This window comes from Pseudoliparis swirei, chromosome 11 (genome assembly GCF_029220125.1).
Source record: "Pseudoliparis swirei isolate HS2019 ecotype Mariana Trench chromosome 11, NWPU_hadal_v1, whole genome shotgun sequence".
Lineage (NCBI taxonomy): Eukaryota > Metazoa > Chordata > Actinopteri > Perciformes > Liparidae > Pseudoliparis > Pseudoliparis swirei.
In genome coordinates, this window is record NC_079398.1 from 16,923,413 (window position 1) to 16,947,667 (window position 24,255).

Genomic DNA, 24,255 nt, shown 5'->3' on the forward strand with positions numbered 1-24,255 from the left:
CCTATAGAAGAACCATTTGGTTCCGTTTAAGACACCTTTAGAGGTTCTTTGAAGAACTCTTTCAGGAAATGGTTCTCTAAAGAACCCTGGTTTGAAAGGTTCTTTGTGGAACCAGAAAAGGTTCTTCCATGGCATCACTGAAGAACTATTTTCGGTTTCTTTATTGAAGATTTCATGAAACGTAATGAACTCAAACACAATGAGGAATGTCTTAACAATGAGAATAAATAGAATATTTATATTTCATATAAATATACAAACTGAACAACATCTCCAAATAAAAGTGCTACGTTTTTGTTTTTCTGGCAGTCATGATATATTTTGGAGCGCAGTGCGCATGCGTCGTGGAGCTCCGGTTCGGGCAGCCGGGACGCGGCGGCCGCTCAGTGCGCCTCGAGCAGCCGGAGCGCGCGGTGACGATGAGCTGCTCCACCGGTCCGACTGAGAGCCCGCGTCCGTACCGACCACCGAGCCGCCGCACGCTGCACCATGCCCGGGGGAAAGAGGGGGCTCGTGGCGCCGCAGAACACTTTCCTGGAGAACATCGTCCGGCGGTCCAGTGGTGAGTCCGGGGGACCGGGGGACCGGGCGGGCTTTGGGGGGTGTTTGGGTTCACCGGGACCGGGACTCAAGCTGCGGGATTATGTTGTTATTTTGTTGTGCTTTGTGGAGCATGAGCCGACTGTACATCGCATTGTTCTGCAGCGCTGGAGTTCTCCGCCTCGCATTAAAGTAACGTCGTCTTAAGTTGCGTGTGCACGCGGGACTGCCGCGGTTCTTTTGGGCAAAGATGCTCACCGGAAGTCTCCGTTCATGGTTTTGATCCCTAACAATGAAATGTATCCGAAGTCCTTTGAGTGGAGATTTAAAGTGAGTTCTGCTCATTAAAGACTGAACGCAGCTGCGAGCCATCAGCTCATTAGTGGACTCCTCCTCCTCCCTATATGATTATTATTATTTTAGGGAGTGTAATAGGGATACATACGTACATGTAACAGTCGTTAATATGTAACCGTGCATTCCAATGAGCGACCTGCTGGGTGAATAATACATGTGTCTGCTCAGTTACTCTTCATCTTAATGGCTTCATGCCTTTAAGTGCGTGTGACTCCTCTTCATCTCTGAAGACCTAGCTGGTCTAGACCAGCAGCAGCTTCAAGTTAGGATATATATATATATATATAATCAGGTAGAACTCATGATTATTGGCTAATTTAATTTATAGTAATACAGACATCCAAATCCAGAGAGTAAAACAACTATCTGGTGCTTTTATGTTTCTAATATATACGTTTAATATTGAACATGGCATTTAATACTGTTGTTTAATTATGGGATGTGATACTCTCCTGCAAGTCAGTCAGTTTTCTGACTGTTTTTAGCGAGATCAATATAAAAGAGATCAATTAAAAACAATTTATAAGCTTTTAAAGGCGAGGACTAAGCGTCCTCAGCTTAGTGGAGGAGACGTGGAGTCATGTGACCTGGTAGTCAAACCTCACGCTGGTGTTTTAATTGTGAATAATATTTATGTGATTATCCAAAAATCAAAGGAAAGAATCCCATTGGGAACCAGCGTGATGCTAACCGTTAGCTACTGAAATACATTACCGCAGCTCAATTTAGACAAATTATGATTTGAACTAATCTGCATTTCATCAAACTAAACTCCATTATAGTGAATAAAAAATTTGAAACTGTCTGTTTCATTACTTCTTCTTCACGTGATGAAATGCAAACGTCAATTAAACAATAAACCGCATAAGAATTAAAGAACAACAACAATAACAAATGTTGCTTTTTTGTGTGCAGAATGTGCATGATGTGCACTAATGGCATTTTAATGAATTAAAGTAGAATCAAAGGTCAGAGGTCACAGTCAGGGGATATTTACCCGTGTTGCCAGTTCCCCCCCCCCCCCCCCCCAAAACGCTGCCTGCTTTCAGCTGTGGAGGTTTCATCTCAGGGAGGTTGATGGTTCAGAGGCTTCCGTTGCTCAAGGGCTTCAGGCAGTACCTGGGCACAAGGAAGCCGCAGACCAGTCAAAGTGACTTTGGGTGCTTTATTGTGCCGAGGAAGCACAAGGTTTACCCACAATGCACCGAGGCCCCGGTTGGTTGCGTGACCTCTGAGTCTGAAGTTTGTGTTTGAAGTGTTGGAGTGAATTTAATTCACAGGGAGAAACAAGCCGAGTGGCACCAGAGGAAACACGATATGGTTGTAAGTCTCCACCGCAGTGTAACGGACGCGTAAGAGAATATATAAATATGGTATTGATCACCTCTTCACTTCAGCGTCTGACCTTTCTGACGCGGTTATCGACGCTCGCTTCAAAGCCGCCAGCCTCCATTCACAGAAACATTCCTGTTCCTGCCTCTCGGAGCACAAGCGTCCTCCACGAATCAGCTGCTCTGTGGCTCTGGTCGCCCAGCAGAGAGCTGAAGCCTCCATGTTGTGTAAGACGACAAGAGGGGAAGATACCCGAAATATAGACGACACGTAAACACATATTGAACGTCTCAGACCTGTGAGTCTGGTTGTTTCTGCTGGTAGGAATGTTCGTTTATTGTCTCTGTTATTCTGAAATCAATCACTTATTGTTACGGCCGTTACGTGCTCGCCTCGTCACAGTAAAAGCACAGATGTTCTCTTAATATCGTCAACAATTAAATGATTTATAAAATTAAAAAAATCGGATTATTCACTGAACTTTGTTTTGAGGGTTGTTGTGATTTCAAGGACAACATCTTGAGTTTGCAGGCCGTCAACTCGTTTGTTTGATCGTCTTTAAACGCACCGGATGGAGAGTTGTTCCGTCTCTTCTTGTGTAAAAAGTTTTTTTTTTTTTGTGTGTGACATCTTTCTATATGGTGCAGTGAAAAAAGTTTTACCCCACAACATATCTACAAAAAAGATTTAAGATAATACGTGTAAATGTTAGGCTAGATATCAAATATTAAAGGAGAGGGGGCGGGGCTTCATGTAACAAACATGGCCGACACTCTGCAGGTAGAGTGGTGGCTTTAAGGAAGTAAAGCTGGACCTGGCGGCTTGTTAGTTTTTCCTCTTTTTGATGAACGCGTCTTAATTAGCGTGTTAGCTAACGGCTAACGGCTATGTGTGGCCAGGTAGCTTTTTATTTAAGCTAACATTAGAGTTTTTCCGTCTCTTATTTTATAAAAAGCTCATTTTAGATTTTATTTCTATTTAGACTTCTATTTCCCACTGAATCCTGTAGTAACCGGGATATTAATTATGAGTTTAGTATCTTGATCTATTTTTTGTTTAGAGGGTACGATTTAAACATTTTTGTTTCATATATTTTTCCCCGTTGTCGTCATCGTTGTCGGACTTTTGGTACATTTAGTAAAAAGGAAGTAAAGATGTAAAGTAAACGCCAGAGTCTCTCTCCGTTTCATCCTTTTAGTGTAAATTGTTCCTTTTTGCAGCTCTGAAACGGATCAGAAGGCCTTCCTCTCTCCACTCGTCATCGGCTCTTTAGGGTTTCTTCACTTCTTGTAAACAAAGTTTTTTTCATGCAGCACAAAAGACAGAAACTCGTCTAAAAATAAATCCTTTTAGCTTTCAGGGGACATTTTTGGCAAAGCATCTCGATTCCTCTCAGAATAAAGTCTCCCGGAAACTCCGTGCAGGTTTCCTCTGTTCTCCGGTTATTAGAAGGCCTTAGACAAGTTATTGTTTTATTAAAAATGAGGTCCGTGGGTTTATTTTTCCCCTGACTGAAACATCTTCGTAAAGTAATTCTCCATCAGCTATTGGAGGGTTTCACTCGTCGGGCTGAAACACCTCCAGGAATTCACACGTCTGTGTTTCACTGCAAAAACGTTATTACCTTTTCTTTCACAGGTTTTTCCTCCCTCTTGTAAACTCATTCTGTGGAGAGACGACGCACGCTAGTGAGCTCTGGCATCCCATAATTCACTCGTTCACCAGCTCTTGTTTTGGCGGGGAAAGAGGAAGTAATGGATGATGATCTAAGCAAGCAGCAGCTCACCTGTTGAAAGAAGTTCTCTGCAGCTTATTAATTACATTTTTTATTTATAGTGCGAAGAATGCTTTGTGACCTTTTCAAAGATGCCGCTGGGTCCCGGTTGCTATTAAATAAAAAGACTTTCCCGTTGCCTTCCTTTGTGTTATCAATGTGCAGCATGACACATTGTCACCTGCAGGAAATATTGTAAGAAACAAAACTTGTTGACGTTCATACAGTCTTCAGGCTGTCAACTCGTTTGTTTGATCGTCTTCAAACGCACCGGATGGAGAGTTCTTCTTGTCTCTTCTTGTGTAAAATGTTTATATTGGAGGATACTGTTAAGTAATTCTGAAACTGGGCACTTCGCAAATGATGGAAAACAGGCTTCCGGACGCGCGTGAATTAAGTTATCAACATTTAATGGCAGGAAGTGTAGAACAAACATTCAAGGCTCACGATCGTGATCTTCATCGGCTCCTCCGCCCTCCTTCCGGCGTCGAGAATACCTGTGGAAGAGAGCGATCTCTCTAAAAACACGGAGTTTCATACTCCTCACTGGCCCTGGTCAAAACGTCACTTCCGGTCCAGTCGCTTTCACAATAAGAGTCCCGTCTTGTTATTGTCCGCATTAAAGTCACTTTCACAATAAAAGTCTCTTGTTATTGGAAGTCACTTGACGGATTTCAACCGGCCTCGTCAATCTATAATACTAACATACAGTCACTCTCATGCAATATACATTAATTATTGCCATTTACATTTGCATAGAGTAAACATTACCCCTATGCTTCATAATACATTAATAACAATATCAATATTCTCCCTAATATTTTCTATTATAATATCTTTCTATATGTATTAATTTAAAACATAAGACCTCTGCAGATGTTATCAAAATAAACTATTACAACTTAACAATACTTTTATTTTAATTTGTAATTTTTTGACATCTTTCTGTATGGTGCAGTGAAAAAATATTTATCCCACAACATATCTACAAAAAAGATTGAGGATAATACGTGCAAATGTTAGGCTGAATATCAAATATTAAAGGAGAGGGGGCGGGGCTTCATGCCGTTTGTAACAAACATGGCCGACACTGCAGGTAGAGTGGTGGCTTTAAGGAAGTAAAGCTGGACCTGGCGGCTTGTTAGTTTTTCCTCTTTTTGATGAACGTGTGTTGATTAGCGTGTTAGCTAACGGCTAACGGCTATGTGTGGCCAGGTAGCTTTTTATTTACGCTAACGTTACTGAGTTTTTCCGTTTCTTATTGTATAAAAAGCTAACTTTAGAGGATACTTTTATTTTATTTCTATTTAGACTTCTTTCTTCATGGCGTAGTGAAAAAAGATTTACCCCACAACATATCTATTAAAAAAGATTTAAGATAATACGTGCAAATATTTGGTTAAATATCACATTTTAAAGGAGAGGGGGCGGGGCTTCCTGACGGTTGTAACAAACATGGCTGACACTCTGCAGGTAGAGTGGTGGCTTTTAAGGAAGTAAAGCTGGACCTGGTGGCTTGTTTGTTTTTCTTCTTGTTGATGAACGTGTGTTGATTAGGGCGTTAGCTAACAGCTAATGGCTAAGTGTGGCAAGGTAGCTATTTACGCTAACGTTACAGGTGTGTCTCCATGTGTGGTCCCAGGTGTCCGTCAGCTGTAGGTAGTTGGGGTTCTCCTTGAAGAGCAAAGCTCTGAAAACACAGGTGCGTGTTAGCCAAATGTTTGCTAGTGTTGAGTGTGTAGCTGCAGGTAACGACACACCCGACTTCTAGCTGCAGTAAAGTAATGCAGACTGCCTGAGGACACGTTCGGGGCCATGACCCTCCGACTGGCTTTTCGTATTTGTTTGTAGAAGCTGGACAGTTTAATGATTGATAAACAATTCGAACGCCTCCATCTTTGTTCCACCCGGTCCGAGCAACTGTATTTTTTTGTTGTTGCAGTTTTTGTATATCAATATTAAATTACCTTCTTGAGAAAATCAATTTATATTTCAACTAGACCCTAAAGCAGTGTGTGCTGTAGGGCGGGGCTAACTGTGATTGACAGCTCGCTGACGCTAGCAGAGCCGCGTACACGCCGTCTCTACGTCTCTTCTCCAGGCTCTCTTCTTTTTTTTTTTGGGTCGCATAAAAACCTTTATGATAACTTCAAATAATATTTACAGACAGAGTATACAAAATGCACTTTTAGAACAAAACATGAGCACTAGTGTAAAAAACAAAAAGCTGAATCCTAAAGGAGCTTGATAGACAAGGTGGCTGACACCTTCACAGACCAAAGTACCATTTAGAATTTACAAAATATAACCAGGTTTGAATAAGGACAGAGGTGGGTTTCAAAGAATATGCTTTCTAAACTGCCATCACATTAATCATTATATGATACCGGAAGACTTATTTCATTATACACCACCACCTGCTCCCTTACAATCAATTCAGCTAATATGTACAACAACTTAGCTCTCCATGAAAGCCATATAATGAGAGGGCTGGAACGTCTTCAAAAAATAACTAGGATGGCTAAAACTAAAAAGGCAAGCCAGAGAACAAAACACAGTCCTGATGAAAAGGGTGTTACGGGACTGCCGGGACCACAGGACAATACTACTGAGCCTCATCCTCTGGACAGGAATGCCATGTCAATCTCTCCTCATAGAAGGAAATGACTACCTGAGGGCAGCGAGTGTTGGCCTCGCGGGCTGGGACCAAATCTGCTTCATCTGAGTCTTTCTATTTCATCAAGAACATCAACTCCCCGCTGCTGTCTGTTCCACCAATGATCCGTTCTGGGTCGAGATTTCTAGCGAAGCCACGTGGTTTCTCAGGCACATCCTTCTTCTTGGCTTCTGTCTCCGTCTCATCTGTTGATGCCTTCCGCTTCACAGGAGCAGGCTTCTCCTTAACGGTCTTCTGTGCTTCTAAAAACGCTGAGATTAGCTCTGGACAGTCCAAGTTATCCTCTGGTTCCCAGGTATCGTCAGCCTCTGTAAATCCCTTCCACTTCAAGAATAATTCTACTTTTCCATTGGCAATACGTTGGTCTAGCACTTTCTCCACCACAAACTCCTCAGGCTCATCTTGTGTGTCCATTGCATCCTTCTTGCCCTTGTTGTGCATTTCTGCGCAAACTGCGTTTCCTGCCACAAGGTCCCAGGCTCTCTCTTCTTACGGCGGTAATTCAAGATGGCTTTAAAACATCCAGAAACCGACAGGTGACATCATGATGACAACGTTGACTGCTTATATACAGTTTGCGGCTATTAATGGCCTCAAGTTTTGTGAAAACAAGCTGACAAGATACGACTCTATGACTTTATAGACTATGATGCTTTTATATAATATGATTCAACATGATGCAACGTACACATTGATGCAGCGGTTTCTCTGGACCAGTGTCTTCATACCATCATTCTCCAGAGGTTTGTGACGCTCGGCAGCCTTTTTTTAAATCTGCGTTTCATATTTGATGCCAACATGCTCTCTGTCCCGTCAGAAACCAGCTTCCTCCTGGGAAACGCCCAGATCGTGGAGTGGCCCGTAGTTTACAGCAATGACGGATTCTGCAAGCTGTCCGGCTTCCACAGGGCCGAGGTGATGCAGAAGAGCAGCACCTGCAGGTAACACGGCTCTGATGGTCATGTTTTGTGTCAATCATGTGAACTTTTCAGCATCGTAAATGTGCACAATTACCGATGTTTAATATCAATCATGTGCATCCAGGTAGCATCTGATAAGCATCTCATTTAACTTCTGGGCTTTCTTGTCGTTTATGTTGCCTCTACCCAACTGTTGGTGGTTTTGTTGCCTCTACCCAACTGTTGGTGGTGTTGTTGCCTCTACCCAACTGTTGGTGGTTTTGTTGCCTCTACCCAACTGTTGGTGGTGTTGTTGCCTCTACCCAACTGTTGGTGGTGTTGTTGCCTCTACCCAACTTATAGTGGTGTTGTTGCCTCTACCAAACTGTTGGTGGTGTTGTTGCCTCTACCCAACTTATAGTGGTGTTGTTGCCTCTACCCAACTGTTGGTGGTGTTGTTGCCTCTACCCAACTTATAGTGGTGTTGTTGCCTCTACCCAACTGTTGGTGGTGTTGTTGCCTCTACCCAACTTATAGTGGTGTTGTTGCCTCTACCCAACTGTTGGTGGTTTTGTTGCCTCTACCCAACTGTTGGTGGTGTTGTTGCCTCTACCCAACTGTTGGTGGTGTTGTTGCCTCTACCCAACTGTTGGTGGTTTTGTTGCCTCTACCCTCTCTGTGTGTGTGTGTGTGTGTGTGTGTGTGTGTGTGTGTGTGTGTGTGTGTGTGTGTGTGTGTGTGTGTGTGTGTGTGTGTGTGTGTGTGTGTGTGTGTGTGTGAGAAAGAAAAGACACTGGCTGTTGGGAAACGAAGTAATCAATCAGACTAAATATATCAGCGCAGATTAAAACGTCGCTGGCCCTTTAAGGAATATTTACAACCGTGCCGGCACGGTTGTAAATATTCCTTAAATGTCCTCTACGTCATGTACTCTACTTCTTGTACTCTACTTTTTGTACTCTGCTTTATGTACTCTACTTTATGGTGAGATAACAGATCGACAAACACATGTGATATACTGTAATGTAACCCTGAGGGGTCAAAGGTCAACAGGGTCAGCTCTGTATTGACCGCCGCCGTTTCTCCCGTTTCGCTAGTTTCATGTACGGGGAGCTGACGGACAAGAAGAGCATCGACAAAGTCCGACAGACGTTCGACAGCTACGAGTCTGACTGCTTCGAGATCCTGCTGTACAGAAAGAACAGTGAGTGAACCCGCGATGCACTTTACAGTCAAAAAGATATCCACTTTTTAGGAGAGTTACAATGTTCAATTGTTATTTAAGTTTATTTCTTCGTGCACTGCCGGCTATTTTACTTCCATAACACGTCTTCTTTCAGATTATTGGGAAAAAAACATCCGAAATAATAGATCTCCAAAAGTTACCGTCAGACGACATTTCATAAAACTTGTAATAAAAAAAGTATCCTCTTAACGTGAGTAATCAGTGGGGTAAGTTTCATGGTGATATCTCTTAGTTAATTTCTTTACCCCAAAACGAATCAGGTTCTTTGTTTTCAAATAGTCCCAAATGTTCCCGTAATTTAACATAATTCAATTCATTTTATTTGTATAGCCCATTTTCACAAATTACAAATTTGTCTCAGAGTGCTTTATAATCTGTACACATAGACATCCCTGTCCCAAAACCTCACATCGGATCAGGAAAAACTCCCAAACAACTCTTCACGGGGAAAAAAGGGAAGAAACCTTCAGGAGAGCAACAGAGGAGGATCCCTCTCCAGGATGGACAGGTGTAATAGATGTAATGTGTCCAGAAGGAATCATGATAAACAAAATATAATGAAACTAAAATACATATTTTAACCGAAGCGCCACCTTTTTATAAATCTAACCAGGTAGTAATTTCAATTCAATGACATTTTAATAATTTTATTTTTCTTTGTTGTATTTTCTTTTACTTTGAGCACATTATTGTATATTTTGTATTATTTACATGCAGTTTAAACCCCTGCTAATAGTATATGTCTGATTATGGATGGATGGAGGTCAGATACAACTTTTAATTTTTATTAATGGGAAAATTATTTGTAAATTCTGATACAACTGATGTCGATAACACGGATAAATAGTAACTTCTACCGGCCGAGGAGGCAGAGGAATAGGAGGCGGAGGAATAGGTGTGTGATGATGTGAATCTGTGGAGGAGCACAACAGCAATAGTCCTGAATGCTCCCGTCTCATCTTCGCGCTAAATGCGATGGTAAAAATATCAATATTTCAACGAATGAGCTGCTATGGAGGCTGGAGGAGATTTAAATGTGTATCCACAGAAGTTTCTCCTGAAATGAAGTCACAGATCAACCCCTCGGCTGGTTCTTGAGGTTCTTGTGTGCAGAACAGCGAGTTCCCGAAAAAAAGAGATGACCTTTACAATAAGGAGGTTAATAACACTTGTGTTTTATTTTTAAACTGCGAGTTAAGAAGGAATCTACAGGCATGTTCATGGAGCGAGAGGATCAGATCGTTCTTTTTGGAGCTCAGTGGGTTGATCAGGTGACACAGTTTGCTCGAGTCCTTAAACTGTCACCTAAAGGTTAAATAAACAGGATTTAATAAGATTCATAAGCCCAAAGTACACAGTAATTATCAGCAGACTTTGAGTCTCCTGTGAGCTCATGCAGGGAAAGTAAGAAATACAAAAAAATAATATATATATATATATATACTGTATCAGAAAAAGAGTATATATATACTGTATGATAAATAGAATATATATATACATATATACTCTGAGAAATAGAGTATATACATATATATATACTCTATTTCTGATACAGTATATATATTTTTATTTATTTATATATTTGTATATTTGTATGTATATATATATAAAAACATTTCTGAATTTGAATATATATATATATATAGTGTGTGTATATATATATATATTTTTTATTTCATACATGTATATTGAAAAAACTTAAATACAAAAATTATATATATATATATATATATTCTTTTTAATCAAGTCATGCATAAAGGAAATTGAGGAATAATTCATAATTGCACACCGTGGTCAGATAACTCCAGGAAAGTTGCTATTTATTTTTTGCTTCACCTGCTTATTACAAATATTATTCTTAAATAAAAATGCTAAATGTTCTCATAAAATGATAATTAAATCTTTATTTTGACAAAATATTACATGCAAAAATGTAGATTGTTCGAATATTCTTTCTTCTCCAATGACAGTTGGAAACCTCATGTTTACGGTATCCATGCAGTTTTAAAAAATCAGTTTTTGCTCACTCTGATGCACTTGGTTTATGAAATATGGAAGAACCTTAGATCTAGGAGCAGATTGGACTCACAGGGCCGATACACAAGTCCATGTCCCTCATGCTAATGAAGGGCAATGGGGTCTGGTTGGCCGGCCTCGGCCTGCGCTCTCTTCTCTATTCAAGATGTGTGTTGTAATATTTTCAGTTCATTCTCATACAAGATGGCCACGGCTAAATCTACGAACTCGAGGCTTCAAAACGTGCACAAACCAGATGGATGACTTCACTTCTTAGGCTCAGTCTGTGGTTTCATATTATTGTAAACACAGTTTTTAACTGTTTTTCAGACCAAACAAGACAAATGTTTTCTCTCCCTCTTAAACAAAAAATTATGTAAAAACATGTGGACCGACCTCATGAGCTCGGGTTCCTCCGCTGTCCCCGCAGGAAGCCCCGTGTGGTTCTACATGCAAGTGGCTCCCATCAGGAATGAGAACGACAAGGTGGTTCTGTTCCTCTGCACCTTTAAGGACATCACTCTCTTCAAGCAGCCCATCGAAGACGAGAGCACCAAAGGTGAGCCCGGTGGTTCACAGGGGGATCTTTAAAAAGGAGAGGGAAGTCTTTCTCTTTGTTGAAGAACCTGATGCTCAGAGAACATGATGTGCAGCTCAGTGTCATTGCGCCAGAGGAGAGCATGTTTCTGTGTTCTATCATCTGGGAGAGACGACAGTTTGTGAGTAGAAACCCAAATGAGAACAAAGCCGGCCATGTCATTCTGCCGGTACCTATACTTAAGTGTCTTCCGCCAGCGTCAACTTTATTGTTCTTCCTCTCTCGTATTCTTCCCCCCAGAGTGTTTGGGTTTTAGTGAAATATCTCAATCACTAGGGTGAGTCATATAGGGTACAAGGATAAGTCTTGTTGGGTACAGGGGTGAGTCTTGTTGGGTACAGGGGTGAGTCTTGTAGGGTACAGGGGTGAGTCTTGTGGGGTACAGGGGTGAGTCTTGTTGGGTACAGGGGTGAGTCTTGTAGGGTACAGGGGTGAGTCTTGTGGGGTACAGGGGTGAGTCTTATTGGGTACAGGGGTGAGTCTTGTGGGGTACAGGGGTGAGTCTTGTAGGGTACAGGGGTGAGTCTTGTGGGGTACAGGGGTGAGTCTTGTAGGGTACAGGGGTGAGTCTTGTGGGGTACAGGGGTGAGTCTTGTGGGGTACAGGGGTGAGTCATATAGGGTACAGGGTCTTGTAGGGTACAGTGGTGAGTCTTGTGGGGTACAGGGGTGAGTCTTGTGGGGTACAGGGGTGAGTCTTGTGGGGTACAGGGGTGAGTCTTGTAGGGTACAGGGGTGAGTCTTATAGGGTACAGGGTCTTGTAGGGTACAGGGGTGAGTCTTGTGGGGTACAGGGGTGAGTCTTATAGGGTACAGGGTCTTGTGGGGTACAGGGGTGAGTCTTGTAGGGTACAGGGGTGAGTCTTGTTGGGTACAGGGTTGAGTCTTGTAGGGTACAGGGGTGAGTCTTGTAGGGTACAGGGGTGAGTCTTGTTGGGTACAGGGTGAGTCTTGTGGGGTACAGGGGTGAGTCTTGTAGGGTACAGGGGTGAGTCTTGTTGGGTACAGGGTTGAGTCTTGTACAGGGGTGAGTCTTGTAGGGTACAGGGGTGAGTCTTGTTGGGTACAGGGTTGAGTCTTGTGGGGTACAGGGGTGAGTCTTGTAGGTGATTTGAAGAGGTGGGTTTTGAGGGATAGAATGATGATAGGGTGGGAGCCTGACGGATGTGGATGGAGAGGGCATTCCAGAGGGGGGGGCAGCCACTGAGACGGTCTGGTGCCTCCAGGTCAACTTACTGAAAGCACAGCTATGGTCTTCATCTCTTTTGTTTCAGTAGTTGTCCTCCTCTTCTTCCATCCTCTTGCTACCCATCCTCTTTCCTCCCCCTCTTCCTCTTCTGTGGCTCGATGGGGGAGAAAAAAAAGAGTGAGTCAAGTCTTGTTTCCCTCGCGATGCGGGACCGTCTCGGCTGTCGGGTTGTGTTTGAGGAGGTTGGGACGCTGTCAGGAACCACGGGGTCTGTGGGCGGCGGTGTTGTCCTCTGTGCCCGGACTGATGCACAGTGTCAGCTTCCTGCCCTGGGAGGCGTCCTCGGCGTCACTGAGCGGGTGTGTTTGCCCTTTGACAAGGATCCCTCACCCTTCCCCCCTTTTTAATGTGTCCACACACACACACACACACACACGGACGTATGTAATCACGTGTGCGCACATGGACCCAGTTGCAGAGACTTGCAGAGAGTTGTCATGTGGTTTGTATATTCCCTCATCACGCTCGGTGACACGTGAATAACATTGGTAGAACATGCAATTAGAGCTTGAGTGGAACCGATATTGTCACATCAGTGCTGCGACGTCTTTGCTGGTTAGCCGCTGCTTCTGCTGGCGATGTGACGAACTTCAGATTTAGTTCTCTGATCAACTGGAATTGGAATGGAGAAAAAGAAATACAACACTAGAGGACTGCCGGTTCAGAGCAGGCGGCAACAACCGGTTCTGAAAAGTGAAGCCAATGTTGAATGTCTAATACAGCTTCACGCGTTACAGCTGCATTCTCTCTCCTGACCACCAGGGGGAGACTCCTCTGCTTGTATAGAAGTCTATGCTTCATGTGTTAAAGCGGCATTCTCTCTCGTGACCACCAGGGGGCAACTCCTCTGGTTGTATAGAAGTCTCTGCTTCATGTTTTAGAGCTGCTGGGGCTGATGCTGGTTCACAGCTGAGCTCGCTCTGCTCTCGGCTTCGTCTCCGGCTGCTCGGCTCGCCACAACGAGTCATCATCACCAGAGAGCTGAGAATCCTCGTCTTGAAACGCACTTGTTCCCCGTCGTGGCTACAATCACCCCGTCATTTTATTACATTTTTAAAAATACATAATCCGTAGCGTGGCATTTATTCCCCCTCGTCTTATCCCAGGTTTAATGGCATGCCTTTTCAATAACTTCACAACCTTTTGGATTTAATACAACTCCCCCCGGCGTCGGGTTATTCCTGCAGAGCGGGGGCAATAAAGAGTCGGCACCATCGGTGAAACGGAGCAGTAAGAAAGTAACAAAGTGTAAATCTAAACAAGTGGCAGCATGGAAACATAAACTGTTAAAATTAACATTTCTTTTATTATAATGTGCAGTAGTTATCGCCCCAAATCACCAATTTCCCATAGAAGAGAGGGCTTTACCATGAAATACACTCTGTTTATTTTGTATTGTCGCAATATCACCAGGGGCACGATCTTCAATTGTAGCCGATGAGCATTGAAGAAGACTATTTTATTGTTATTATGTCGTATTGTCAGCCAGAACAAAACGTGCTGCACGCTGCACGCGGTCTCGAGGCATCCGGACCTCAGAGGTGCTGCTCAGTGACTTCAATGTGACGACCTCTTGACCTTCTGATCTCACACTTTGCTTTCACACCCTCGTAGCACATAAAGATGGCGGCAGCGGGAGAGTTCCTGCAGAGCGTGAGTCGAGCCTCCGTGCAGCAGCTTTACTATTCACCGTGAATAACACAAAGAAATAACCCGCTATTCTCTCGCAGCTCCTCTTCATGCTCTCTGTTTATCCCCCTGTGCCGGTGGCACGAATTTCCTCCGTCTCCACCGTGATGGAAGTTGTTTTGAGGTTTTCCGCTCAAGCGGTCGGCATTAGCTCGACGCCGCTCTCTGACACACACACACACACACACACACACTATACAGGGAATTCTGCAGCACTTTCTGAATGGAGCAGCGGCGCGGTGGACGAGCTACGGGTGCAGAGACCAGTCGTGCGGTCGACTTTCTTGTTCTTGTTCTTCTTCTTCTCTGTTTATGGCGTCTTACAGTCACAAGTCAAGTCTATTCACCCCAAACCAGTTGATGGAAATGCCGCCAGCAGATTTCCACCAGGAGCATGATGGGAAATACTCTCAAAGGAATCTAGTTGTCAAACGTCTCCTCGTCTCTGTGACCTACAACTCGTTGTCTTTGTCTCCTCATGAGGTCGTAGATAGAGCCGTGTGCCCAGAGAAAAGTTGACCCCCGAAGGAGAACTCCTCCTTCATCTCCCGCTTCCACGTGAAGGTCGGAGCCCATCGGACGACCAACCGTGCAGCTGGTGGAGATGTAGTTGTGTTCAAGGACACGTTCTGCAGGCTGGGTGCTGCGTTCAGGTTGCGTCAGGTTTATTGTAAATATGATCTCCCACTTGGGGAAACGGCTTCACTGCCAGTGGCAAGTGCAAATGGGAGCTGTGGGAGTATTCAGTAACTCCGGCGCGTCCCTGGACTCTTGAAGCCGGCGTTGTTTGGTGACTGTGGTGTGAGCCGTGTTCTACGTCTCGTTCCTGCAGGATGGACCAAGTTTGCGCGGCTGACACGAGCGCTTACCAACAACCGCAACGCGCTGCCGAAGCTGACGCCCATAGACAAGCCTGAAGTCAGCCACAAGCCCTCCAGACTGGCAGAGGTGAGGGCACCAAGACTCACACACACAGCACCAAGACTCACACACACAGAGCACCAAGACTCACACACACAGAGCACCAAGACTCACACACACAGAGCACCAAGACTCACACACACAGAGCACCAAGACTCACACACACACAGAGCACCAAGACTCACACACACACAGAGCACCAAGACTCACACACACAGAGCACCAAGACTCACACACACAGACTCACACACAGCACCAAGACTCACACACAGGCACCAAGACTCACACACAGAGCACCAAGACTCACACACACAGAGCACCAAGACTCACACACACAGAGCACCAAGACTCACACACACAGAGCACCAAGACTCACACACACAGAGCACCAAGACTCACACACACAGAGCACCAAGACTCACACACACACAGCACCAAGACTCACACACACAGAGCACCAAGACTCACACACACAGCACCAAGACTCACACACACAGAGCACCAAGACTCACACACACACAGAGCACCAAGACTCACACACACAGAGCACCAAGACTCACACACACAGAGCACCAAGACTCACACACACACAGAGCACCAAGACTCACACACACAGAGCACCAAGACTCACACACACAGAGCACCAAGACTCACACACACAGAGCACCAAGACTCACACACACAGAGCACCAAGACTCACACACACAGAGCACCAAGACTCACACACACAGAGCACCAAGACTCACACACAGAGCACCAAGACTCACACACACACAGAGCACCAAGACTCACACACACAGAGCACCAAGACTCACACACACAGAGCACCAAGACTCACACACACACAGAGCACCAAGACTCACACACACAGAGCACCAAGACTCACACACACAGAGCACCAAGACTCACACACACACAGGCACCAAGACTCACACACACACAGCACCAAGACTCACACACACAGAGCACCAAGACTCACACACACACATAGCACCAAGACTCACACACACAGAGCACCAAGACTCACACACACACAGAGCACCAAGACTCACACACACAGGCACCAAGACTCACACACACACAGGCACCAAGACTCACACACACACAGCACCAAGACTCACACACAGAGCACCAAGACTCACACACACAGAGCACCAAGACTCACACACACAGAGCACCAAGACTCACACACACAGGCACCAAGACTCACACACAGAGAGCACCAAGACTCACACACACAGGCACCAAGACTCACACACACAGGCACCAAGACTCACACACACACAGACTCACACACACAGGCACCAAGACTCACACACACAGGCACCAAGACTCACACACACACAGCACCAAGACTCACACACACACAGAGCACCGACTCACACACACAGGCACCAAGACTCACACACACAGAGCACCAAGACTCACACACACACACACAGAGCACCAAGACTCACACACAGGCACCAAGACTCACACACACAGGCACCAAGACTCACACACACACAGGCACCAAGACTCACACACACAGAGCACCAAGACTCACACACACAGGCAAGACTCACACACACACAGGACTCACACACACAGGCACCAAGACTCACACACAGAGCACCAAGACTCACAGAGCACCAAGACTCACACACACAGAGCACCAAGACTCACACACACAGAGCACCAAGACTCACACACACACACACACACAGGCACCAAGACTCACACACAGAGCACCAAGACTCACACACAGAGCACCAAGACTCACACACACACAGGCACAAGACTCACACACACAGCACCAAGACTCACACACACACACAGGAGCACCAAGACTCACACACACAGGCACCAAGACTCACACACAGAGCACCAAGACTCACACACACAGCACCAAGACTCACACACACACAGCACCAAGACTCACACACACAGGCACCAAGACTCACACACACACAGAGCACCAAGACTCACACACACACAGAGCACCAAGACTCACACACAGAGCACCAAGACTCACACACAGAGCACCAAGACTCACACACACACACACAGAGCACCAAGACTCACACACACAGAGCACCAAGACTCACACACACAGAGCACCAAGACTCACACACAGAGCACCAAGACTCACACACACACAGAGCACCAAGACTCACACACACACAGAGCACCAAGACTCACACACACAGAGCACCAAGACTCACACACACAGAGCACCAAGACTCACACACACAGAGCACCAAGACTCACACACACACAGAGCACCAAGACTCACACACACAGAGCACCAAGACTCACACACACAGAGCACCAAGACTCACACACACAAGACTCACACACACAGAGCACCAAGACTCACACACACACAGGCACCAAGACTCACACACAGAGCACCAAGACTCACACACACAGAGCACCAAGACTCACACACACACAGAGCACCAAGACTCACACACACACAGAGCACCAAGACTCACACACACAGAGCACCAAGACTCACACACACACAGAGCACCAAGACTCACACACACAGAGCACCAAGACTCACACACACACAGAGCACCAAGACTCACACACAGAGCACCAAGACTCACACACACACAGAGCACCAAGACTCACACACACAGAGCACCAAGACTCACACACACAGAGCACCAAGACTCACACACACAGAGCACCAAGACTCACACACACAGAGCACCAAGACTCACACACACAGAGCACCAAGACTCACACACACAGAGCACCAAGACTCACACACACACAGAGCACCAAGACTCACACACAGAGCACCAAGACTCACACACACAGAGCACCAAGACTCACACACACACAGAGCACCAAGACTCACACACACAGAGCACCAAGACTCACACACAGAGCACCAAGACTCACACACACAGAGCACCAAGACTCACACACACACAGAGCACCAAGACTCACACACACAGAGCACCAAGACTCACACACACAGAGCACCAAGACTCACACACAGAGCACCAAGACTCACACACACACACAGAGCACCAAGACTCACACACACAGAGCACCAAGACTCACACACACAGAGCACCAAGACTCACACACACAGAGCACCAAGACTCACACACACAGAGCACCAAGACTCACACACAGAGCACCAAGACTCACACACAGAGCACCAAGACTCACACACAGAGCACCAAGACTCACACACACAGAGCACCAAGACTCACACACACAGAGCACCAAGACTCACACACACAGAGCACCAAGACTCACACACACAGAGCACCAAGACTCACACACAGAGCACCAAGACTCACACACACAGAGCACCAAGACTCACACACACAGAGCACCAAGACTCACACACACACAGAGCACCAAGACTCACACACAGAGCACCAAGACTCACACACAGAGCACCAAGACTCACACACACAGAGCACCAAGACTCACACACACAGAGCACCAAGACTCACACATGTAAGACACTGACAGTACTTTTGACAGGTGAGGTCACCTGGAAGCTAGCACTGCCCCCACCACCCCCTGCGTGCAGACACACACACACACACACACTGCAAACACGCCAGCGTAGCAACTCTCTGCTCTGAACATCATTTCTGCCTAAATAAACCCTCACATCAAACATTAACTACCTCATTGAAACCAGCGGCAGGTTTAAAGTGTTCTCATGGGCCAAAGGCCACGCCTCCATCCATCCATCCTTTAGGCCACGCCCCCATCCATCCATCCATCCTTTACCCCACTTCCACTCACACGCCAATTTCCTCCGGAGCTGCAGAGCTTTCTCCTCCCCGGGAGTGTCGTTAATATTTCATGTCCGTTGGGGAGATGGACGCCGGCGGCGCTCTGAGTGATCGTGACTGCAGCAAGACTTTGGGGTCTAATTTTTGCTTCTTCTTTCTTTTCACCCGCCTGTTTTATTCATGAGCTTTTAAGTCGGAGGTGTCGCCTTCTAATGTGAATTTGTTTGAGTTTTTAATCTCTTAAAGCGAGAAGCGAAAAAAAAGTAAAGGTGTTTTAAATATTGAATCGGGTCAAAATGACCCGAAGGCGACACAAGGGTTAAAGGGGAGGAGAGAAAGAGAGAAAAGTGATGTAAATGGGCACAGAGGTAGCTGAATAAGCGAGGGAGTAAGGAAGTGAAGGAGGCAAAAGGAAGGAAGAGAAGGAAACTCATGAAACTTGAAACGTGTCTGTGGTTTGAAAGATTTAAATTAAAATGATTTACTTTTTGACGTGTGGACATCTTAAATCACTGGAGAACTCCTTTTTATACACATTAAAAACACAATAAATACTGCTGTAATGATGAATGTAATGACTTTTATTCTTCTATATTCAATATTAATAACTATTTCTAGCTTTATAGGCATCTTCCAATAAATAAATAAAAAGGTAGTTAGAAGCAAAAGGCTAATTATCTGTTAATATTCCTGTATCACAACTAATAATAAAGACTACAGTCTAATTCTACTGTGAGAGGTTATTATTGGACTTTATTAATGAAAATGTAGTTAAATTATTTAAAACAACCGACTAGAGGCTGAAGTGAGGCATTTAATTAACATTTAAGTTCATATATAAAATTCCTTCCTAATTATCACTGATATTGTCATGAGGGCTTTTTACAAGTTTACAACAACCCCAAAATAATATACAACAGAACCCGACGTTAAGTGAGTCGAGGAAGGAAACCTGCAGTAAGTTGTGCACGTAGAGGAAGGAAAGAAGGATGTAGGAGAAGGAGGTGTGGAGGAAAGGAAGCTGATGCACTCTCTGCTGGATGGCGTTGCGTAACACCCTGAGGCGCTAAGAGGTGATCATCAGAGGAACAGCTGGCGTCTTCTGTCCAGGGCCACACTCTTTTCTTGTCATCCCCCACAATGCCGCGGGGCTCCTGATGTGAGCGGCGCTACGTCTTGACCAGGGCGCCGTGTGAGTGACAGCGTTGATGATGAGGCTCAGATCCACATCGGAGTCCCTGGAGGACTGAAGGGTTCAACAAGATCAAAGGAATCCCAAATAAAGTCTTTTAGGTGCTAACGGCTGCATGAATGAGTCGTTATAGTTCTATTAGAAGTGTGATGAGTAGAAACCAAACTACAATAATGTAGCAATAATACTACTTGTACTATGTGATTTCAGTAGTATTATTATCATCAGTACTACTACTGTATCAGTACTAGAAGTGGAAATAACTGCAGTAGTTTAAATATTATTTCACTATTATCCAAAATGGTATCTGTTTTTTATTTTAATTATCACAATGACATCACCCATCAAAGTTAAATGCTCAGCTACCGTAAATGTCCAGTTGCTGATAATTTAGATGAAACAAGAGGAAGAATAAAGTTTATTATTTATATATTTATTCATTATGCAGTTTCGTTTTTTTATGGATGAAGAAAAGAGATGAAAACAGAGAACTGGAGAGGAAAAAAACATTTTAATATACTTTTCTATTTCCCCTGCTGCTCTCTGGCTATACACACACACACGCACACATGCACACAAAGAAGTAGTCTTACTGTTTTCCTTGATTTCATTTCTTAAAAACTTGAATTTTAATCTGATTTGAGCCAAAGATTGTTTGAGTTCAGGGGAGCTTCACTCTGTAACACCAACGTATAACCGTGAGTGTTTTGTTAACCCACCAGTCAAACAGAGTGACAGGTCTTCTTCCATCTACAGGATCATTGGGGTTACTTTCATTATTTAGTTAAATAAGTTAAATGATCTGTAGATGAAAGAAAATGAGCTCTCATCTATATATATATACAGGACTGTCTCAGAAAATTAGAATATTGTGATAAAGTTCTTTATTTTCTGTAATGCAATTAAAAAAAAAAAATGTGCATGGATTCTCATTCATCACAAATATTTGTATATATATGTACATTTATTATGTATGTATAAGTTTTATAAATACAAGTATTATATATATTTAATATATATACATACATGTAATATATATATTTATTATATACATATATTTCTATATATATTATATATTTATTTATATGTGTTTAATATATATTGATTATATATAATATATATGTGTATATATATATGTAATTAGTTTTTTGGTCCTGATTTTCATTCTTCACACTAAATGTTTTCTGTTTGCTTCGAAAGGAGAAGTAACCTCATAACTCTCTCTCTCGCTCCTCCAGGTTCTGCAGCTGAACTCCGACATCCTCCCGCAGTACAAGCAGGAGGCCCCCAAGACGCCCCCCCACATCATTCTCCACTACTGCACCTTCAAGACCACCTGGGACTGGGTGATCCTCATCCTCACATTCTACACGGCCATCATGGTGCCCTACAACGTGTCCTTCAAGACCAAGCAGAATAACGTGGTGTGGCTGGTGATGGACAGTGTGGTGGACGTTATCTTCCTGGTGGACATCGTCCTCAACTTCCACACCACCTTCGTGGGGCCGGGCGGCGAGGTCATCTCGGACCCCAAGCTCATCCGCATGAACTACCTGAAGACCTGGTTCGTCATCGACCTGCTGTCCTGCCTGCCCTACGACATCATCAACGCCTTCGAGAACGTCGACGAGGTATGCGGTGTTCTTTTTTTAAAGATGCCGTTCTCGGCTGTGATTGGCTGGAAGGGAAGTGTGTGTAGAGTTTGTCATGCCAGCTTTGCAAGGCAGGTTTATGTGGAGAGCTCAAGCTGCATTCAGTGTGCTTAAAACTATTAAACATAGTGAAAAACAAGATTTAAGAACTTTAATTTAAACATTAAAAGATACAAATAGAAGACGAGTTGCAGTTGAGAGATAAAATAAAGAGATGAAATGCAGGAATTGATTATTATCCTTAAATCTGGTTCAATTAAAGGCAACAGCCAAAAGACTAGTCTTAAATCTGCATTCAAAGAATGTGAGGTTCTCCGAGGGTCTTCTGGGGTCTTTGAGGTTCTCCGAGGGTCTTCTGGGGTCTTGAGGTTCTCCGAGGATCTCATGGGATCTTCGAGGTTCTCCGAGCGTCTCATGGGGTCTTTGAAGGTCTCTAGGGGCCTTTGAGGTTTTCAGAGCTTCTCATGGGCTCTTTGGAGGTCTCATGGGGTCTTTGAGGATCTTCGAGGGTCTCTTGGGGTCTTTGAGCGTCAGGGACTTTGTCCCAGACATGTGGGCCAGAAAAACGGAACTCCTCTTCTCCAGGTTTAGTTCTCTTGGAACAGGAGAGCTAGTTGCGTTAGCTGCATCGCTAACGTAAATGAACGACGGCCTGAACAGAAAAGTCTTCAAACTGGATTCAAAGGAGCTGAGGGTCTCAGAGGGTCTCATGGGGTCTTTGAGGGTCTCTGGGGGTCTCTGAGGGTCTTGACAGACCTGCAGCTTTCAGGCACGTGGACCAGAAGAACTGAACTCTGTTTCTCCGTGTTTTAGTCCTGAGCTAGTGACAACCGTTTCCTGCCGGCTGCTGATTGGTCCGGAGGAAATCCAACCCGAAAAGTTCCCCAAATGAAAAAGACAATTAGAAATAATTAAGTTGTGTTTTCGTGTGTCCTGCTGCGTCTGTTTGTCTCGTACCAGACGCACAACAGCAGGTGCCTTGATTAGCTAATAAGCTCGTTAAGTTTCCTGATTAATAATTCATAGTGTTCTGTTTTTAACGGAGGCCATTTTGAATGAGGAATTTGAAAGTAATGGGCACTCCTAACTTTACAGTGTAATCTGGTTCTACTGTAATGAAACACTAAAGAGAAAATTAACGTGTATGTATTTAAACTGGGACCAGTGCACTGGTGATGGGTCTGTTGTACTGGGACCAGTTCACTGGGGATGGGTCTGTTGAACTGGGACCAGTACACTGGTGATGGGTCTGTTGAACTTGGACCAGTACACTGGGGATGGGTCTGTTGAACTGGGACCAGTACACTGGTGATGGGTCTGTTGAACTTGGACCAGTACACTGGTGATGGGTCTGTTGAACTGGGACCAGTACACTGGGGATGGTCTGTTGAACTGGGACCAGTACACTGGTGATGGGTCTGTTGAACTGGGACCAGTACTCTGGTGATGGGACTGTTGAACTGGGACCAGTACACTTGTATGATAAATTGTTTCTTCAGTTAGACATCATCCAGATTAGTTTAAAAAAAAGGTGTATTGGTCGCAATTTTCAGCATCTTCAGATTGTTATTCTCTTTGCGTATGGCAAGGTCTGCAGTAAAGGTGTCTTTGAAATCACCACGTAGATGGGATCATCATCAGATGACTCCATCACTCTGGACAGGTGGCACAAGGCTGCTAAGACCACTGAACAGGAAACATACTGCTCTCCTCCCAGTAGTTCAGTCACATATATGCAATAAAAGGTGCAGGCATGTTTTAATAAGGGCCTTAAAACAATCACTCTCACACACACAGGATGGGGAAACAGAGAATACTAGCAGAGTGGAAGCAAAAGTGGAGCGAGATAGAGGGAGCATAGAGTAGAACAGGGGTCCCCAAACATTTTCCTGAGAGGGCCACATAACGTTTCCCTTGTCTCCAGCCGGGGGGGGGGGGGTGCTAGTGAGAAGTGAGAGTGTGCTCACCTGTGAGCGCTGCGCGTGCAGGCAGCATTTAACGGAGCGGAGCAGCGCGTGCGCTCTGATCGCTCTTTTAATGAAGTATCGATACTAAAAATATGCTAAATCACATCGTTTTTAACGTACGGGTACTCTGTTAGTATCGCTACACCGTGCAGCGTGACAGCAGCAGATGTAGCGGACTAACATTCAAGCTAACCTAACTTCCCAAATGCTGTCGACATCTGAACGCTGATTGGCCGAGACGCGACACGTCCCATCAAAGATCTTTTATTGCGAAGAGCACCACTTCACATTTTCTCCGCGTCTCACTGCAATCTCAACGGCAGCGGGCCAGGTGAAAAAAATAATAATTCGGAACGCGTCTCTGATATTGTTCAGGGGGCCGGTCCAAATGT

The 24,255-nt window shown here is 44.7% G+C and overlaps 2 protein-coding genes across 2 annotated transcripts in view; one reads left to right on the plus strand and one right to left on the minus strand.

The window, feature by feature from the left end:
• The first annotated feature begins 489 nt into the window (after positions 1–489).
• The window catches only part of kcnh5b (potassium voltage-gated channel, subfamily H (eag-related), member 5b), a 74,176-nt gene continuing 50,410 nt past the window's right edge, over positions 490–24,255 (plus strand). Inside the window, exons 1-6 of the mRNA XM_056426478.1 lie at positions 490–562; positions 7,498–7,621; positions 8,677–8,783; positions 11,272–11,400; positions 15,209–15,324; positions 21,483–21,875. Of these exons, the coding sequence (XP_056282453.1) occupies positions 490–562; positions 7,498–7,621; positions 8,677–8,783; positions 11,272–11,400; positions 15,209–15,324; positions 21,483–21,875 (942 nt within the window). The remainder of the gene's footprint in view (positions 563–7,497; positions 7,622–8,676; positions 8,784–11,271; positions 11,401–15,208; positions 15,325–21,482; positions 21,876–24,255) is intronic.
• On the minus strand, positions 6,440–7,121 carry LOC130201464 (chromobox protein homolog 3-like). Its single transcript, XM_056426500.1, is given in 1 exon segment — positions 6,440–7,121. A coding segment is annotated over 1 exon segment (513 nt). The 3' UTR covers positions 6,440–6,608.